This window comes from Melanotaenia boesemani, chromosome 3 (assembly GCF_017639745.1).
Source record: "Melanotaenia boesemani isolate fMelBoe1 chromosome 3, fMelBoe1.pri, whole genome shotgun sequence".
Classification (NCBI taxonomy): Eukaryota; Metazoa; Chordata; class Actinopteri; order Atheriniformes; family Melanotaeniidae; genus Melanotaenia; species Melanotaenia boesemani.
In genome coordinates, this window is record NC_055684.1 from 21718513 (window position 1) to 21736821 (window position 18309).

Below are 18309 nucleotides of genomic sequence, written 5' to 3' on the forward strand. Positions count from 1 at the left end.
TACTGATGAAAATAAAAATGTATCGTGATGACATCATCGACCTTTTAGTCAAAATATTCAAAATAAAGTGTGCAAGAACTTGAAGCAACATTTACTTATATTGTATATCTTTGAATACATATCTTATAGTGATTAATTTTCCTACAACTTTAATACTGACTTTAAGCATAGATGTTAAATAACGCGTTTCTTGACTCACGTTTGGCAATGGAAGGAGACTGAAAAGCAATGATTTCCAGGCAGGTTTGGGACTTTTCATTACTAAACTGTTTTATAGATCTTGTTTGTAATTACAGAATCAAATCAGTCTGTTAATGTAGACTTTGACTGTTTTTAAACCTTTGAAATACATGTTATGCCTAAATGGAAATTACACTGTTTTTGTCCTGTCAAACTACCATTATGTTTTATTTGGAAAAGCATGTACCGGAAGTACAGTGTTTCTTTTAGCTAGCGGAAAACAAGTTCGTGATAATGGCTGATTAGTAACTGTCAACAATCAAGACATTGCTGAAACGGATAACCCCGTGGCTCTCCACCGTCTGTTATTGTCGGGTATGGAAATTTTGTCTTGTCTTGAATGACAGGTGTCCACTGAACGATCGAAGTTGCCGTCTGGGCTGGGTGTTAGCGTAAGACTAAACAAGCATGTTAGCTCAGCCTCGTTGTTATTCTCAACGTCGGCAAGCAAAGTTGCTCCAGGTAGCGGAACACACCAGGTATTAGTAGTAATAATGATGCGTTTTCTTTTTGGTCAGTAAGACATCTTGGCTATGAAAGAGTCGTATTAAATGCTTTGTAAAAACGCTCGGATTTGAGGTTGTCTAGACAACAAATCTCCCGCTGGCTAACACTCGCTATTATGACAGATAAAGCTACTTATCTACGCACTGCCACCATGTCGCCACATTAACTTTGTACTTGAATCTCACGCAGGCAAAATCTTTTTTTCAGTTTTGTAGAGTCCAAACTATGTTTTGCAAAGAGAGGTAGACTGAGACATAATTAGCCAAATTGATAATGGGATTTTCAATTATAGAAGGTGCTTGACTGGTTCTAGAAATAACCAAGATTAAACCAAGTCACTGCTCTAAAGGTTTTGACACTAAAATTATGTCAACTGCACACTCTCCGAGAAGCAGACATGATCATTAAGGTGTCAAGTTTACTTTAAGCAAGACAAGTTGAACAGAGCCAAAAAGACATGTGTATATTGTGTTAAAACAAATGTATAGATAACTGAGTTATTGTTAGTGCACAAAGCCATATTATTCTGAAAATAGATTTTTAAAACTATTATCATAGTATACAAACGATATATTTTGAGACAGTGATGATTGATGCCTCCAGATACCAAATACCACAATAACACTGTTTTATTAGGCTGTTTACTGAAACCTTATTGGCCATTGCTTGGAAAGTCAGGTTATATCTTCCACTGACTGTTGCAGCTTAATAACTTGTAGTAGGTTACATGCATAGAGTGTCTTTTGTTTACATCCGATGTCACTGGTTGCAGGTTGACTCCCTGTGGCCAAACTAGGATCCAGTGTTATGGATGAACCATGAAGGCCCAATTACAAGTCACAGGTAATTACCCCCCACCCTCACATCTATTAAAGACCACATTAACGTAAACAGGCAAGTGTTGTGACAGAAATACAATGTCTTGTATTTATTGAGCTCACTTCAGAAACCTTGATAAATTGATGTGAGGCTTGTTAACCTTAATTAACCTCTTTATTTGAAATGTATTGTCCCAGATTTTAATGTCACTTTGAGTCAGTGTTATGCCACTGATACAGTGATAATATAAGAATATACAAAGGATCCAACATAAGTAAAAAAATAGCAGGCAGGTACAGCAGGTTATTTCTGATTTAAGGGTAACCAAAGCATTACCAAATAACCAAAAACTGATGGGCTGGTCAAGATCAGCAAAGTAAAGAGCCAACATTCAGATCAGTCTACAAAGAACCAAAGGATCTTGTGTCCTTCATTTACCATAAACCACCATCAGAACAAAGGTCGACTCGTCCCATCACTAAGAAAGTTAAGGTAATGTAATGCAAAAGCTAAACCAACAGTCGTCAACAAACTGGTGTGGCAGGAAACTGGAAGGAACGAAGACCTTTAGCATAGATTCCTGTGCCCCCGCCCCACCTTTTTTTAAATTTATTTTTTTATTTTGTTTCTAAATCTGTTCTCTATAATCAGGCCTGAACAATCTCACCCAAGAAGAAAACACAACATGAAACAAGGTCACCAATAGAGAGGAAAATGATGAATATTACTAAAAGCTTTTGTTGATAATCATTTCAAACCACACAGCTGAAAAGGCAATGGTAACATTTTCTTCCACAAACATTACTCTTAGATAATTATTAAACTTTTGAAAAATGACAGGACAACATTGCTCATTGTGTTTATTTTTGGCTTTGTTGCTGAAAAAAATGCTTTTTCATGCTGCACATGTGTCATAAGTGGCTGTACTGTTGACTTCTTTGATTTAAGTACTTAGTAGCATCATTATCATAGCAGGTTTAATCCCTGTTGTAAAAAAAAAAGAAAACAACTTCAGTAACAGAGTTCACAGGAAGTAGCAGCCTAGAAAATACTCAGAACTGAAAAGTATGACAAAGAAATTTAGATGTGATGTAATTTTGTTTGCTGGTGTGTGCTTATTGTCTTTTCTCTCTCTCTCTCTCTTTCCAGTGCTTTCAGCCAAGCTGAAGGAAAACAAAAAGAACTGGTTTGGTCCTAGTCCATATGTTGAGGTAGCTGTGGATGGCCAGTCAAAGAGAACTGAAAAATGCAGCAACACACACAGTCCCAAATGGAAGCAGCCTCTCACTGTGTGAGTACAGTTGTTGTTTGCCATAAAAGAGGAAGCAGATTTACAGATGGCTTAAATATAAGATGATGGCACTTGATAGTAAACATATTCATCGGGAATGGATTCAGAATAAATTGAACATTGTGATGTGTGATGTACTCAACACTTGCTGTTTTACAGTTGACAAAAGGCTCAGCATATAACATTTTTTTAAACTGTTTTTAAAGGTTACAGCTTAGGGATATAGAATAATGGTTCAAATACAGACTCCTCATGTTAAAATTGTGTTTCCTACATCACATATTGTTGGAGACAGTTCCAAAGGGTGGGGGCGACGACAGAAAAGGCCCTATAACCCCAGGTTCGGTTTTTGGACAATCAAGAGGTTGGCATTAGCGGACCAAAGGGTACAGGAAAAAGTGTAGGGGTGGAGCATGTAGTTAACAGGGGAGTTGGTTATAGAGTGTTTTATGGCTGAGCAGGTAGATTTTGAATTTGATGTGGTATAGGATAGGCAGCCAGTGAAGGTTTTGGCAGACAGGGGTGTTGTGGTCTCGGGAACGGGTGAGGGTGGGGAGGCGAGCGGCAGAGCTTTGAATGTACTGAAGTCTATGCAAGATGTTATGAAGGTGTGAATGAGGGTTTCAGCTTCAGGGAAAAAAAGAGGGGAGGACGATGTTTTTAACCCCTTAATTGTCACCCCCAAAACCTAAAAAAATGCCTAAAAAGGCATACCCAAACTAGATTAGACCCTTTGGAGTACATTCAAAAGCATGGTCTCTGTAAAGATAACACTGAATTTTTATAATCAGCTTTCAAATTTATTATAACTGTAACTTGCATGTAGCTATGAAGTTGGAACACACAGTAATCAAACATTTTTTTCCTTGCTTGGATTTTTCTTTAATTTTTTCTTTTAGCTGCACATGAAAAGATGTAGATATGCACTGGAAAATCAAATGAGGTTGTAGCAGGAAGGCTTGCCTAATGCTAGATAAACTTTAGTGACAATAGCATCAAAAATGACTATTTGATGTGTTTTTTTCAGTGAATATGTCCAGTCATAATCCAATGTGTCTATTTGGAGTATCCAAATGGACACTTTGGATAACCACAGCTTCAGAAAGCTGAAACTCCAGAACGCTGCAACATACAGTCATCAATGAGACCTCTAATGAAAGGTGGTCTGTATTCAGAATTACCATCAGCATGATAGAAATTCTGCAGGTGATGCATAAACACAATGAATTACTCATTTTCCTAAAGTGCTTTTTTAAAAAAAGAGTTAGAACAAGTTCCATGGTCAACATTTTTATATAATCTATAATTGGAAAAATTGGAAAACACTACATGTAGCTGTCATAATGAGCTAGGGTTCAGGTGTTCTTGAGGGATGGAAAGTAGGCTGGTGTAATGTTATGTCTGGATCATCAACACCACACCAGCTCTCCATACCTGGAGTTGATAGTTCTCCTCTGCTACTGCAATCTCTGCTTATTCCCCTCATGTCCCTCTGGCTCTTGCAATTCCTCTGAAAGGAGTTGGGCCAACTTCATCTAAGCAGCTACTGCTGGACTTTGGAGTTTTGATCACTTTTTTGATCACTTTGTATCCTATTGAATTTGAATTTCCTTGTGGTGACGAATAAAGTATCTATCCAATCTAATCAAATATAACCAAAAACTGAGTTGCAGTTTTTACCAAGGTTGAAAAACAAACAAGTCTTGAAACTTAAGCATTAAATTTCTAATTTGAGAAAGTTCTGCCTCTTGAAGGGATTCAATAATTGTCTGAATGAATAAATCTTATATATAACAAAGGTGGGTAAAAAAATCACAGATCTATAAAGGCAGTCTACTCTCTATTTAAAAAAATAGAAAAAAGAAAAACATTAAATAATAAAGGTCATTAATCAATGTTTCTCTTGTAAACTTTCTGTGTTTGTGCATCCTGTTCCTTTTGTCTGTAGGTTTTCACTGTAATGTTCTTACAATTTTACAGAATTGTGACTCCAGTCAGCAAGCTGATCTTTCGAGTTTGGAGTCACCAGACGCTGAAGGCAGACATCCTGTTAGGGATAGCCACTCTGGAGATTAGTAAGACCCTTAAGGATAATGACCTAAAATGTGAGTTCATACAATCATATATCTTGGTTTTGGTTATTTTAGGTATTAAAGACAAACCATCCAGTGCACTGCATATTTAATTGTTTTGTGACAATAACAAGTTATATCTCATTATTTTATTTTCAGTATTAATTTTGTTTTTGTATGTCTAGTTGCAGCGTGTCATATTTAGCTAATATTACACACCACTGAGACACTGCACTCACTTGTTATGTAAGGGTTCATATCTGCCAGTGTTTTTTATGGTAATCTTTTATTGTGCTTTGATAAGAGTAACAGCTGACATGCATATTATTCTCTAGGTTTCCTTTTCGGGCATCTCCTAAACTTTTGACTTTCTTGTTCTCGAAGTGGGTTTATAGTTCATACAATGGCTCCTCTCAGAGCCGGTGAACATTCACTAAACATGTGACTACAAAATCTCATCTAACTTCTGTGTTACAGCAGCTAATTTGATAGCACTGAACAAGAATCTGAGGCCATAGCACTAGTCGCACCCATGTGACTCCGTGCCTTGAGCTCACAGAATGGTTGACTGTAGCAAGTTTTAATGCCACGTTACCAGCAGAGCTGAAATGGTAACAAAGATCTCTAATAAAAATCATGTGATTTCATGACATGTTTTCTCAGTATTTGTTAGTTTCAATCCTAAATGGCTCACCAGTAACAGTGTGTACTTAAATATGCATTGCTTATTATTGCTTTTTTTTATCTTATTGGTCTAAATGTGTTTTTCTGTCATGAGTATTTTCTTCTTGTAACTTAAAAAGTTGGCTTAATGCTTAATTTTGTCCCCTCTTAAGTGTGTGAGGTAGTGCAGACACTGCAGCTGTGCTCTGAGAGAGACCCCCGGGATGTTGTGGGTGATCTGTCAGTCTGTCTGGATGGCATGCAGGTAGACTCAGAAGCCTTTGCTCTGGCAGAGAGTGAACAAGGTAGGGGACCACACAAAAACTCACAGTAAGAATGAGAGATATTTTAATAATAAAAAATGTCAATACTATACCCCCTTTGATAATATATTTTTTAATATACATAAATATATGCCATATTAAAACCGGAGTTTGGCCTTATCTTGGTGGTTTGTTACAGTGGTGAACCGAATCCACCAAAAACCACTTTAACCTCATTATTTATGAAGTTTCTGATAGTTGTCATGCCTTACATGTTGAATGTCCAAAACCAAATGTTTTACAGGTGATATTTTAAACATCCAAATTTGACATAATCTCGGAGAGAGAAGCTGATTTTGGGCATATAGATGCTTTGTCACAGCGGTGAACAGAATCCACCCAAAAACATTTTATTCTCCTTATTATTGATGATTCTGACAGTTTCCAAGTATTACATTTAGAGGATGGCTGCAGGATGACACATTTGATAAATCACACAATTAACCACTTAGTCATTGCATTTTGTTACACAAAATGTTTGAGAACTACTGACATCCGGTAGTGAGTTCAGACAGAGTCGCCATTCCAGACTGTAGCCACCAGAGTGCACAATGAATATGTTCAATTGTAAACTGTTCTGCTTAGTTAAATTTTATACACACTGTTGTTGTGATATGTGTAAAATTATGCGCAGTGTTTTGCTTTACATATAATACCAGTTTGCACTTGTCATAAAACATTTGTTATCTGTCGACTTTATTGGCATTTACCTCATAATAAACTAAGTGACAAATTAAACCTTTCTCTTATAATCTGACTGCAGTAGCACTGTGTTTTAATTGACTTTCTTATAAACCATTTCACACTTTGTCTTTGTCTTTCTAGCTGTTCTTCCTAATGGAAATGCAAGACAAAGAGGCGACACATGCAACAGGTATTGTTAAATTTCTTTTTTTATTATTATTATTATTCAAATCTCACATCAGTGCATTTGTACATTTTTAAAATGTGTATGCAAGCTTTAAAATAAATGCATAATCAGTATTTTGCTATTTTTAGATCGAGTAGGGACACATCTCCGTCCAGTGACTCAGATGATTGGGTCATTGTGCCCAATGGTCATACAGTCAATGGTACAGGTTCTCCCTCACCGTCTCCTGGAGACTCCACCTCCTCACGCCCTCCTAGACCTGCCAGACCTCCTCCTCCAATGCCACACAGACCTGCAGCCTCACCAAGTAGGGGAAACATGAAAACATTTCACAGATTCTTATACTTTGGTTGACGTAGAAGGGCAACCATATAACCACCTTTTTATGTTTATTGACTGCAGATCATTTGTAATTCCACCGATTTATTCAGACTCAACTGTTCTCTTCTCTTGCCTTGACTCTTTTTCATAGCCTCTTCCAGTAGTTCTTCCCCTAGTGAGCTGAGTGAAGCCCCAGCCTCTGATGGCTCCTCTCAGGCATCAGCAAGTGGTTGTTCAGATCCGCCAGATGAGTCAAGTGCAGGTACAGCGACAGCAGTTTCTTCACAGACGACAAACGGCCCTAAACCAGGCACTGCTACCTCAGCAACTCCAGCAACAACAACTCCCAGAATCACTCCCATTAACAATGGACCCTTGCCACCAGGGTAAAATGCATTTGGTTACATAACCCCCCACTCTTGTTTCTGTAAAAAAGGCAGATGATAGTTCAGCTTTAGAAAAATTTATTGCATGAGTCCTCTTGGTCGTTAGGCAAGGCGAGGCAAATTTATTTGTAATAAGTTTTAGTCTCCTAAAGATGACATCCATCAAAATCAGTTTTATGTTATTTTTTTTGTCTTTAAAGGTGGGAACAAAGAGTGGACCAAAATGGACGAGTGTATTATGTGGACCACATTGAGAAAAGGACAACCTGGGACAGGCCTGAGCCTCTGCCTGCAGGGTAATAATAAAAACCTGATTCATTTTTTATAAGATGCTAACATGGGTCTTGTTTTGTTCTGTTTGAATATGGATTTATTGAGGCGCAGTATACATCTGCATATTTATTGCATCTTTTTAAATGAGTGCAAATATACTTCTTCATCTTATAGTTTAAATTAAGGGTCAGCGATGTTGAATTGCAATTTTGTGTTTATGCTGAACACTCAGAATGTAAATCATTAGCTAAGCACTTCTCCTGCTTTTTCTCTTCTTTATCTGCAGGTGGGAGCGAAGGGTGGACCCAATGGGTAGAGTGTATTATGTTGACCACATAACGCGGACTACAACATGGCAACGGCCTACACAGGAGTCGGTGCGTAATTATGAGGAATGGCAGAACCAGCGCAGCCAGCTCCAGGGAGCAATGCAGCAGTTTAACCAGAGGTTCATTTATGGGGTAAGCAGTTACTTTACTTACTTGAAAGCATGACTTTGGTTTCTTTAAAGAAGTATGTTAGATAATGTTTTACCAACAGTAGTTTGCAGGCAAAACATGTCATATGGCAAAGCAGACAGGGCCACTTACATGGAAGCGAAGATTATGGTGATGTAGTTGGAGACAACTAGTCAGTGGAAAGCTGCTTAGATATCAAATGGTAAACAAGATGAGTCAAAACAGATGTTGAATTATTTAAGGTCAGTTGCATTTGTTTGTTTTATAAGTTTGGATTGTACCACAGTTCTTTATGTCCTAGCATTTCTTTTAGACTCACCATTTGTCCCATTTTCTCTCTGATTTAGCTCCAAGACCAGTTTGCAGCAACTGCCACTAAAGAGTTTGACCCGCTGGGACCTCTGCCACATGGTTGGGGTAAATATTGACAAATTTTTATTCATAACTGCTGTAGTTTTAGGGCACATTCACACTGGAACCTTTTGGTCCACCAACTCCAGTCTGCTTTTACAGATAGGACCATTCATTTGGAGTATTATAAATTCAGAATAAGCATTGTATTAGTAGCATAATTAGTAAAAAATCATGGCATTTAGACTGACTGATGTACACAAATGTTCTTTATTCCAGAGAAGAGAACAGACACCAATGGCAGAGTATATTTTGTTCATCATCCGACTCGAACAACACAGTGGGAAGACCCAAGGACCCAAGGGTGAGTGTATGCTGTCCAGATTTTGGACTCCTACCATTCGTTTATTGTGTAATGTTCAAATAGTCTATGGTAGACCATTACAAAAGTGATGCCAATAAGGAAATTATAGGTACACAAAGTAAATAACTCCTTACTGCTCACTATTAGGCAGTGGGGGGAGGAAGACCTGCTTTTGGTGTTTATTTTGTTTCTCTGGTGTATTTTGGATATATATGGCTAACAAGTGTTGTTGAGAGTGATTTAATGATTGAAGAACAAACAATAATAATCTCTTCTGTTTTGAATTTGTTAAATAATTTATTCTCTGGTACAACCGCTTTATATTTATATGCTTGTCTGATTTGCTTTGCTTAGGCTGCTGAATGACAAACCCTTGCCAGAGGGTTGGGAAATGAGGTTCACTGTGGATGGTATTCCTTATTTCGTAGACCACAACAGGCGAACGACAACCTACATAGACCCTCGCACAGGGAAATCCTCACTGTAAGTTGTAAAATTGCTCAAAACGAATAAAGCTAGGAGAACAGATGGCAGACTGTCCAGCAGCTTTTTTAAAATTATTTTTTTAAACACTTATCTTTGATCAATAGTTGTTTGTAGGGCAGTAACCCAAACACAGAGGCCATCTGTTTTATTTAATAAAAATTACAAAGCTAACTCAATAATGCCTCATGATCTGAGTAGATTTTATTGTCCTAACAAATTCTAAAACAGCATTTCATTTGGTATCTGTAAGATGTGGTATCAGCACCTGCATACATTCCCTAAGTGTACTTTTTCATTCGAGAAAGACAATCATTCCTTTGGTACGTTTCACAGTGAAAATGGGCCACAGATAACGTACGTCAGGGACTTCAAAGCCAAAGTGCAATACTTCAGGTTCTGGTGTCAGGTAGGCCCTTGTTTTATTTTAAACATTTCACAACAAACAAGTTTTACTACATCTACTGATTCTGTTAATGTTTTCTGGATTTTTCAACACTTGGATATTTTTCTTGTAAATTTCCTTCTTAGCAACTATCGATGCCTCAACATATAAAGATTACTGTCTCGCGAAAAACCTTGTTTGAGGATTCGTTTCAGCAGGTAATCATACTAATATCGTGTCCAGCTTTCTAAGTTCATCTGCATTTCCTTGTGGCTGCTTGTGTTTAGTAACTGATTTAATGCTTGTTTTACCTTCAAAGATCATGAGTTTCCACCCTCAAGATCTAAGGCGGAGACTGTGGATCATTTTCCCTGGAGAGGAGGGCTTGGACTATGGAGGCGTAGCCAGGTAATTTAAGTTCACATTTTTTGTGCATTTGCGTGCTGCTCTGTGAGCTGTAAAGTATGTCATGTTTTAACTTGTACTTTTTTTTTTTGTGACAACACCCATGACTTAAAAAACACAAACTGTTGAAATAATAGGTTATAGATTGTAATCAAAGTCTTGATCATCAAGATTTTTTAACACCCTCATTAAGCCAGTATGACTTGTTTTGTCCTGTTATTTTGCTTTCAGGGAATGGTTCTTCTTGCTTTCCCATGAAGTACTTAATCCCATGTACTGTTTGTTTGAGTATGCTGGCAAGGACAACTACTGTCTTCAGATCAACCCTGCTTCTTACATCAACCCTGACCATCTAAAGTACTTCAAGTTTATAGGACGCTTCATTGCCATGGTACCTCGATTTGTTTTTGAACTATATTTGCTGGCTTGTTTGTCAGTTTTGATGTCTGTGTGATTTTTAAAGGCACAAGGATCACATCATCTAATATTCATCTGATCATCTTTAAAGTTTAATTCTCACAATTAGAGCTTAACTATTTAAATTTACGAGACTAATGCACCTGAAGGTAAACTAAAATGCTTTGTAGTTTGTGATAGAAATTAATTTACTCTTGTTTATGATTTCTTTTGTAGGCTTTGTTCCATGGCAAATTCATCGACACAGGTTTCTCGCTGCCCTTCTACAAGCGTATTCTGAACAAACCCTTGGCTCTTAAAGATCTGGAGTCCATAGATCCAGAGTTTTATAATTCACTCATTTGGATCAAGTAGGTAGTTTATGGATGTGTAGCATAAACGGGGCTTATTTAATGTGAGAGGTATTCTAAAACTGTATCTCAGCCATCCTTGTTTATTTAATATTCAAAGTGCTTTTTGAGAAGTAACATCAATAAGTTCTTTTACGTATTGCACACAGTCTTTTGTGAGAATGAACTGAGATCACTTTTGTGCATCAGTTACTAATTTTGCTGTACAAACTATCAACAAGCTTATGTTAATTTATTTCTTCACAATTGTCAGTCACCAAGTATCAAATGACACATGCTACATGTACAACATGAGCACATGATGTATGTCTATATATGCTACAAAGATGGCTAATCAAAACCATATTTTATGTACACTGTGTGGCTGACTTGAGAAGAAGTTGTTGCAACCAAAGGATCCTTGCAAAATTCTGAGCAATTCACTATAATATCTAACAGGGCATGAATATTTTTTCTTAATAACTGAGTGGTTTTTTGAGTCAGTCATACCACATAGAACATGTTGAAAACACACGTTTGTTTAAAAAAATATCTTGACATTATTGATGTTGCACAGTGAAGCCTGCCTCAGTGGATCTTTGTTCTCTGAGTGAGTTTCTCCAGTTATTTAAACCATATCGATAATACCAGTGACTGTCTGTGGCCTGCAGGGATAATAATATAGAGGAGTGTGGTCTGGAGATGTTCTTCTCAGTTGACAAGGAGATCCTGGGTGAGGTGACTACCCATGAGCTGAAACCAGATGGAGGTAACATCCAAGTCACTGAGGAAAATAAGGAGGAATACATCAGGTACAGCTGCTTCACCTTAGTGTTTTTGCGCAGCTATGTTTGAATCCTCTTAATATGCAACACATTAAATGCTACACTACTCATCTCAACTGACTTGCAATATCATTGCAATGCACTACTATTATTTCAAAGATCAAAAACTCACACTATTAAAACCGTTAGTTCTTATTTTCTTTATATTAAGTTATAAAACTGGATGACAATATTTAAAGATTTACGGTATCACATAGCTGCAAATGTTCTTTCTTTCTTTATTTAATTTAATTGGATTCTCATATGTTTGTTTGCAGGTTGGTGGCAGAGTGGAGGCTGTCCAGAGGCGTGGAGGAACAGACTCAAGCATTCTTTGAGGGATTCAACGAAGTTCTTCCCCAGCAGTACCTTCAGTACTTTGATGCTAAAGAATTGGAGGTACAGAAGTAACTACAGTTTTTCTCTAAAGCCATTTCAAAGCAGGAAAGCTTTGGGCCCGTGTTGGAGCTGCATTACATATGAAACAACAAACATTGCTGTATTTTTCTGTGTTTTCTTCAATATATACTGGAGCATGAAAAAGTACTGGGAATTGTCAGTGTGTATGTACATTTTATTTTTATTTTTTTTATTTAAAAAACTTTTTAGGCCAAAAAATGGTTTCAGTTCACCAATGAAGAGGAAGCCCCTTGTGTGTAGGGGAACTGAATTTCTCATGAGGAATTGAAGGGAGTGTGTTTTCCAGCATATATAGCAATCTGTCAGAGAACAGAGAGGGTAGGTTGTGGAGTGAAAGTCTCACCCTCATGTCCCTCCTACTGAAAAGAATGGCATGAAAACCCAGCATAAAGGAGTGGAAGAATTTCCAAGCATGTAGTGATGTAACCAGTGCATTTCTCACGATTTTGAGTCTTTCCTTTCAAGAGGCCCAGTTAATACCGACTCAAGACTCCAGTCTGTTCTTCAGAGATCTTACTTTTTGACATTTTCCTCATGTTCTTTACTTGTTTTTTATGTGTAAGCTTGGTAGATTTGTCTTCTATGAATATCTGAGTTTTCCTTTTAGTGTCATAATTTATAAATGACCTTGCACTGCATGTCATATGGCTTCACGGTTCATTTTGAAGCCTCAGTAATTGTCTTTTGACATTTTAATTCTTTGGAGGTGCACTATAACTTATAACTTATTACTTAGGGTATTATTTTAAGAGGGTCACAATATGTAAAACCTGTTCTGTTCCTTTTTTTTTGTTATCTGCAGGTGATGCTTTGTGGGATGCAAGAGATTGACCTGGTGGACTGGCAGAGACATACTATCTATAGACATTATGCACGAAGCAGCAAGCAGATTCTTTGGTTCTGGCAGGTTTGTACTGAAAACGATATTTTATCTCAAAATGTTGACACTCTTAAAGATTTCTCAAAGATAATAAATAACAAATTGTGCTTTGAATTATATTGAAGCTAATTTATTTAAAAAAGCATTTTGATACAAAAATTATATCCATCCATGTGAGTGTTTTAGCACCTTATCAAAAATAATTTCCACTCTAATGAAACATGTATGACATGACCATTCAGGTGCAGAGAAGAAGAGAGTCAAACTGTAAAATGGACAAAAAAGAATTTTGGTCCTTGCTTGTAAAAAGCTTGTGCTCTTATTTGCAGTTTGTGAAGGAGATGGACAACGAAAAAAGGATGAGACTCCTACAGTTTGTTACAGGAACCTGTCGTCTTCCTGTTGGTGGCTTTGCTGACTTGATGGGTATGCAGAGTGGGCATACACAGACCTAATATTTCAGTATGTGATATTAGAATCTCTGAGTTTTCTTTCTCCTTAATAAAAAATAGGAAGCAATGGACCACAGAAGTTTTGCATCGAGAAAGTGGGCAAAGAAAACTGGCTTCCACGAAGCCACACATGGTGAGACAGTTTTTAACTTCATACAAGTCTTGAAGCTTCAAATAGATGATTTGATATCTTATCCAGACTGTTATGAAGAGACACAACCACCAAAAGCCTTCCTTTAGATTTAGCTTCTTACGTTGCCGTTGGAATGGTATGTTTGAGTCTAAAAATAACCCAATGTGCATTTCTTTGGTGCATGATATTTAATTTACCATGTCATAATGCTCCATGTGGAGCTACATTAAAATAACATGATTGCTTACTGACAAACCACCGCTTGGCACTTCCAAAAAAAAAATGAAATTCCAGCTTAAATCCTGCAGATTTGTGTGAAGAATCATTTTGTTTCTTTATTTTGTTTAGCTTTAATCGCCTGGACCTCCCACCTTATAAGAGCTATGAGCAGCTGAAGGAGAAACTCATGTTCGCCATAGAGGAGACAGAAGGATTTGGACAGGAGTGATGGAACAAGAGCAGTGTCTGCTGGAAAGAAGATGGCAGCAGTGGGCTTGGATGAGCCGTATCCATTTAGGGGAAAACAGCACTCTTTTCAGCAGGTTCTCCCTGCAGCCCTGAGAGGTTATAATGTGGTAGATATTGTCTGTCTTAATAGCATATTTATTAACATTTCAAAGCTATCTTAGATTTTTTTCTTACAAGGGCACTGTGAATTCTTCACACCCAGGTTCACCTCTTACCTAAATCTGTTCCACCCTAATCCACCTGTGATCTCACTTCGCTGCGCTCCGTATGCTGTGAGGCAGTAGAGACAAAAAAGACGCTGCTCTCACTCTGTTATGTCTGTACTTGCAGTGTTTTAAGCATAGTGCAGTTTCTGTATGACAACATTGATTCTGTACAGTCATTTTGTAAGAGCCGCCCTGTCAGGTCTATGCACCAAAATTATGTGTAAGGAGAAAACCACGTTTGTGTATTTTGACAAAAGATGTGACGGTTAAAACTAAAAGCAACATTAGACTTCTTTTGTGATTTTGGGTCATTGAGACTTTTATCTTTCTGTTATTGAAAGGAATACCCCCCCCCCAAAAAAAACAAAACAAAACAAAAAAAAACACACTGTACTGACTTCTGTAGCACACATGCAGTTTTATTTTTTTATTATTAACTTTAATGAATGTGATCACGTTAGTTGCAATACTTTCTCTCACATTGGCAGGTTTATTACTTAACTTTGTAATGAGTTAAAACTAGTTTGCACATGATTATGTGAACGCTAAGATTGTTGTGATTGTTCTAAAGAGAGGCTATTTTTATGTGCAATAGTTTTCTAGAAGACATTTTTGCCAACGATAGAATCAAACAGTGATTTGTTTGATTAGTTTTTGTAAGACTTAAGAAAGATTTAGTGTTTACCGTTGATTTAAATTCACTCAAATAGAGAACATTTGGATGCTCTCAAGTGTATTTGAGAGTGCTCTGGTTGAAATTTGATTTGACAAAGTTCCCTAATCCTTCCCTTCACAGTCGCTGTATATATCAGTATATTAGGTTATAAATGGTTACCTAATTTTCAGTCAGGGATGCAGTAACTTTGAAGGTTTTTCTGCATGATTATAAGCTGTTACTAATGATGTGGGAGCATATGGAAATATTGTGTGATACAGAGCGATGATTGGTTAAATGATGGCTCCTACTGACTAGTAGTAAGTTCTCTGTGAATTGTCCAGACTGACAGTGAAGTTCTTACAGTGGCTCTGAGAGCTCGAATCAGTGCAGCTTAAGATCAATTCATTCCTTTAGTTTGCTTATGTTGAGCTCCTGGAGCCACTGTGCATACAAGATGAGTTATGAATAAATAGAATCCACTTTTAAGCTACAAATGCAGTTTCTTGGCCCTGTGATGGACTGGTGACCTGTCCAAGGTGTACCCTGTCTACCATTTGATACTAGCTGAGATAGGCTGGAGCCTTTCCCAGCATTGGAATAGGCGAGTATAGGGGATGGATGGATGGATGGATGGATGGATGGATGGATGGATAATGCAGTTCCATGTAAATGCACTTAGTATTTAAATTAGATCAATTCAAGTTTTTAGACTGAAAACAAAGGTTAACCTGTTATTATTTTTATTATTTAAAAGACAAAAATAGTACAGCAGACCCCATGAAGCTGCAGACTGATAATTGAATAAGAATAGGTAGTAATTTAAATTAAAATTACATCAAGGGACTCTAGTTTTATAGGGTATGAGAACTTCAGATGTGTATATTTCTGGTCTTCTTCAACAATTCTGCTAACTTTCAATTTTTTATTTTCATTTTCAGTCGCATAAAAAAAAAAAGTTCCCAAAGGAGTTTAATGAACTACTGTTGAAAGCCTTTTAACTGGAGTCTTAATGAGTCACAGGAGTACATGCCGTGTTTTTTTGGTTTTTGTTTTAAATTTGTCAACCAACAACACAGATTCTAGTGCACTTTCTTAATTGCAGCAAGAAGTCTCCTGTTCAAATCTGAGCTGGGGTCTTTCTTTCTGGGCTCTCAGGATTCTCTGGTTTCCTCCCACCAAAAGCATGGGTTCATTGGTGGTTCTAAACTGACCTTAGGAGTGAATGTGCCTGTTTGTTGGTCTAGTTAGGCTCTCTTTGTTGACCCTGTGATGGACTGGTGACCTATCCAGGGTTTACCCCACCTCTCCCCTAATGGCAGCTGGGATAGGCTCCAGACCCTGATTACTCTTTACTAGATCAAGCAGGAAATAAGAATGAATTGATAAAATAGCTGTAGAATACAGATGGGTTTCTGTAGTTTGATTCGGTACTCAATACTGGAGCTGTACAAAAAAAAGAAGACCACCAAATGTGGAGATCTTTTTGACGCTTTATTCTTGACTTAATATTTCTCATAAAATGTTGGGTAGCCAAGACATAAATAGAATCAGTTTGTCAGATTACTTTTGGGGTGGCAATGCTTGCGTATACAGTGGCTCTAAAAGGTCAATGGCTCTCTAAGTGGATGTTGGTCAAAAGAAAAGAAAGAAATGCAGAAAATCAGCCTGCTTATAAAAAAAAATGTGTAAATATGATTGATGTAAAATGCCATCTCATATTACTTTTGAACATACAGCAATATCAAAAAAAAAAATACAGACTGTGTGTGCAAAAGCCTTTAATCAGTTTTTTAGCATCCGATAAATAACTAGAACATTTCACTTCAAATGTCACTGTTGAGTTTCAGTCTTTATTTTTATTTTTTGTTTTATTCAGTATAAGGCTCAAGAGGATTTCTTTGTATTTTGCAATTAATTTAAAATGATTACAGAGTTGGTGTCAAGCAAGCTGCTGACTTAAATCTTGCTCTGGCATGTTTTTCCACTTTCACTGGTTCTCTCTATCTTTCTCTCTTTGAGATGTAAAATGTAAGATTGTGACAAAAAAAAGTTTTAATAATCCTAAAATATGTTTTATCATTAACTGGAATGGAGAATTGGACTTTTAACAGCTTCACATGTACCTTCTTATGAATGTCTTGTGTGTATGCCCTGAGCAGGAAGGGTGGACTATGCCCACAAAGCAAGCTATTAAACACACATGAAAACAAAGACAATTCAGTGGTGCAGTAACCACCAGACACCAGTTTTAATATAATAAAATTCTGAAAGGGTGTTAACATGCCTGTAAGTAAAAGTGATTTGTGTTTATTCACAATGTTATGGGCAGTTTCTGCTGAATATAAGCAAATTGAAATTTGTATTGTGATATAGTCAAATGACCAATAACTCTTTGAGCTTTAAGTAATTAGAATTTGTGTCGGCAGTGTGGTTCAGATTTTGTGTGTCCCATATATGTGAAAATTAGAGAAACAACTGATAAAGTCAAGTTCTGCAAATTCCCTATAAGTTGCCCTTTAATTACTTTCAGAACTGTGAGATTTACCAACATCTAAATCATTTGTTTGTCAATTAACTATGTGAGTACTTACAATGTGCACTGCATCCAAAGAATCTGTTTTTTTTCTCTCTGGTCTAATGTCCCTCACTTAATAAGTACACCTTCACTTGACCATTTACTGCTGATTTAGTCCTTATCTGTGTCCTGTGCTTTACATGGTTTCTTATCTAATCCCTTTTGGGGGGAAATTCAACTAAATCACAGCAAACATCTCAGTGTTTAGCTGCTGTTATTCTGACTTATTAAGAGATTGATGTGAAATAATGATGACTGTTGAGTATTTGAACAGGCTACAACTAAAGGCAAACTGACACTCGAGGGTTGAATTAACCACTTCTCTTTTCTGATTCACTGTGTTCCTGACTATGGGGCAGATAAAAATATAACATTATGCAAAAAGTTTAGTTGTACTGATTGAGTTGCAACTCAATTGTAACTTTTTTTTAAGTCATGTCTTTTTGATGAGTGAAAGTCAATGGGTGAACACTATTTATTAGGATAAGTTGTATGTAATAGTGGTCTGGATTGATTGAGAAACAAAACTATAAAATAATTTAAAACACCAAAGTGAGATGCCTGTTTTTTAATGCTTATGCTGCAACAACCTACAAGGTTACAATATTTGTCTATGTAGTCAAGACATAAATGTTAAAATTATTTACAAAGTAGCATTAAAGCTTTTAGTTAAAGTGGTACTTGTTTATCAGATTCAAGATCGTGATTAAAAAAAAAATCATTTAAAAACAAACA

General features: G+C 36.9%; 1 protein-coding gene across 1 annotated transcript; it reads left to right on the plus strand.

Moving 5' to 3' along the window:
- Positions 1-454: 454 nt before the first annotated feature.
- Positions 455-17161, plus strand: itcha (itchy E3 ubiquitin protein ligase a). The gene is made up of 24 exons (XM_041980192.1): positions 455-555; positions 1520-1590; positions 2716-2857; positions 4838-4962; positions 5766-5897; positions 6741-6789; positions 6915-7093; positions 7259-7493; positions 7694-7789; positions 8053-8227; positions 8572-8641; positions 8855-8939; positions 9294-9422; positions 9759-9831; positions 9954-10025; positions 10127-10215; positions 10444-10603; positions 10846-10979; positions 11630-11770; positions 12061-12181; positions 13005-13109; positions 13412-13508; positions 13595-13667; positions 14016-17161. Exons 2-24 carry the CDS (start codon positions 1566-1568, stop codon positions 14113-14115), a joined length of 2607 nt encoding a protein of 868 aa, XP_041836126.1. The 5' UTR covers positions 455-555; positions 1520-1565; the 3' UTR covers positions 14116-17161.
- The last annotated feature ends 1148 nt before the right edge of the window (positions 17162-18309 follow it).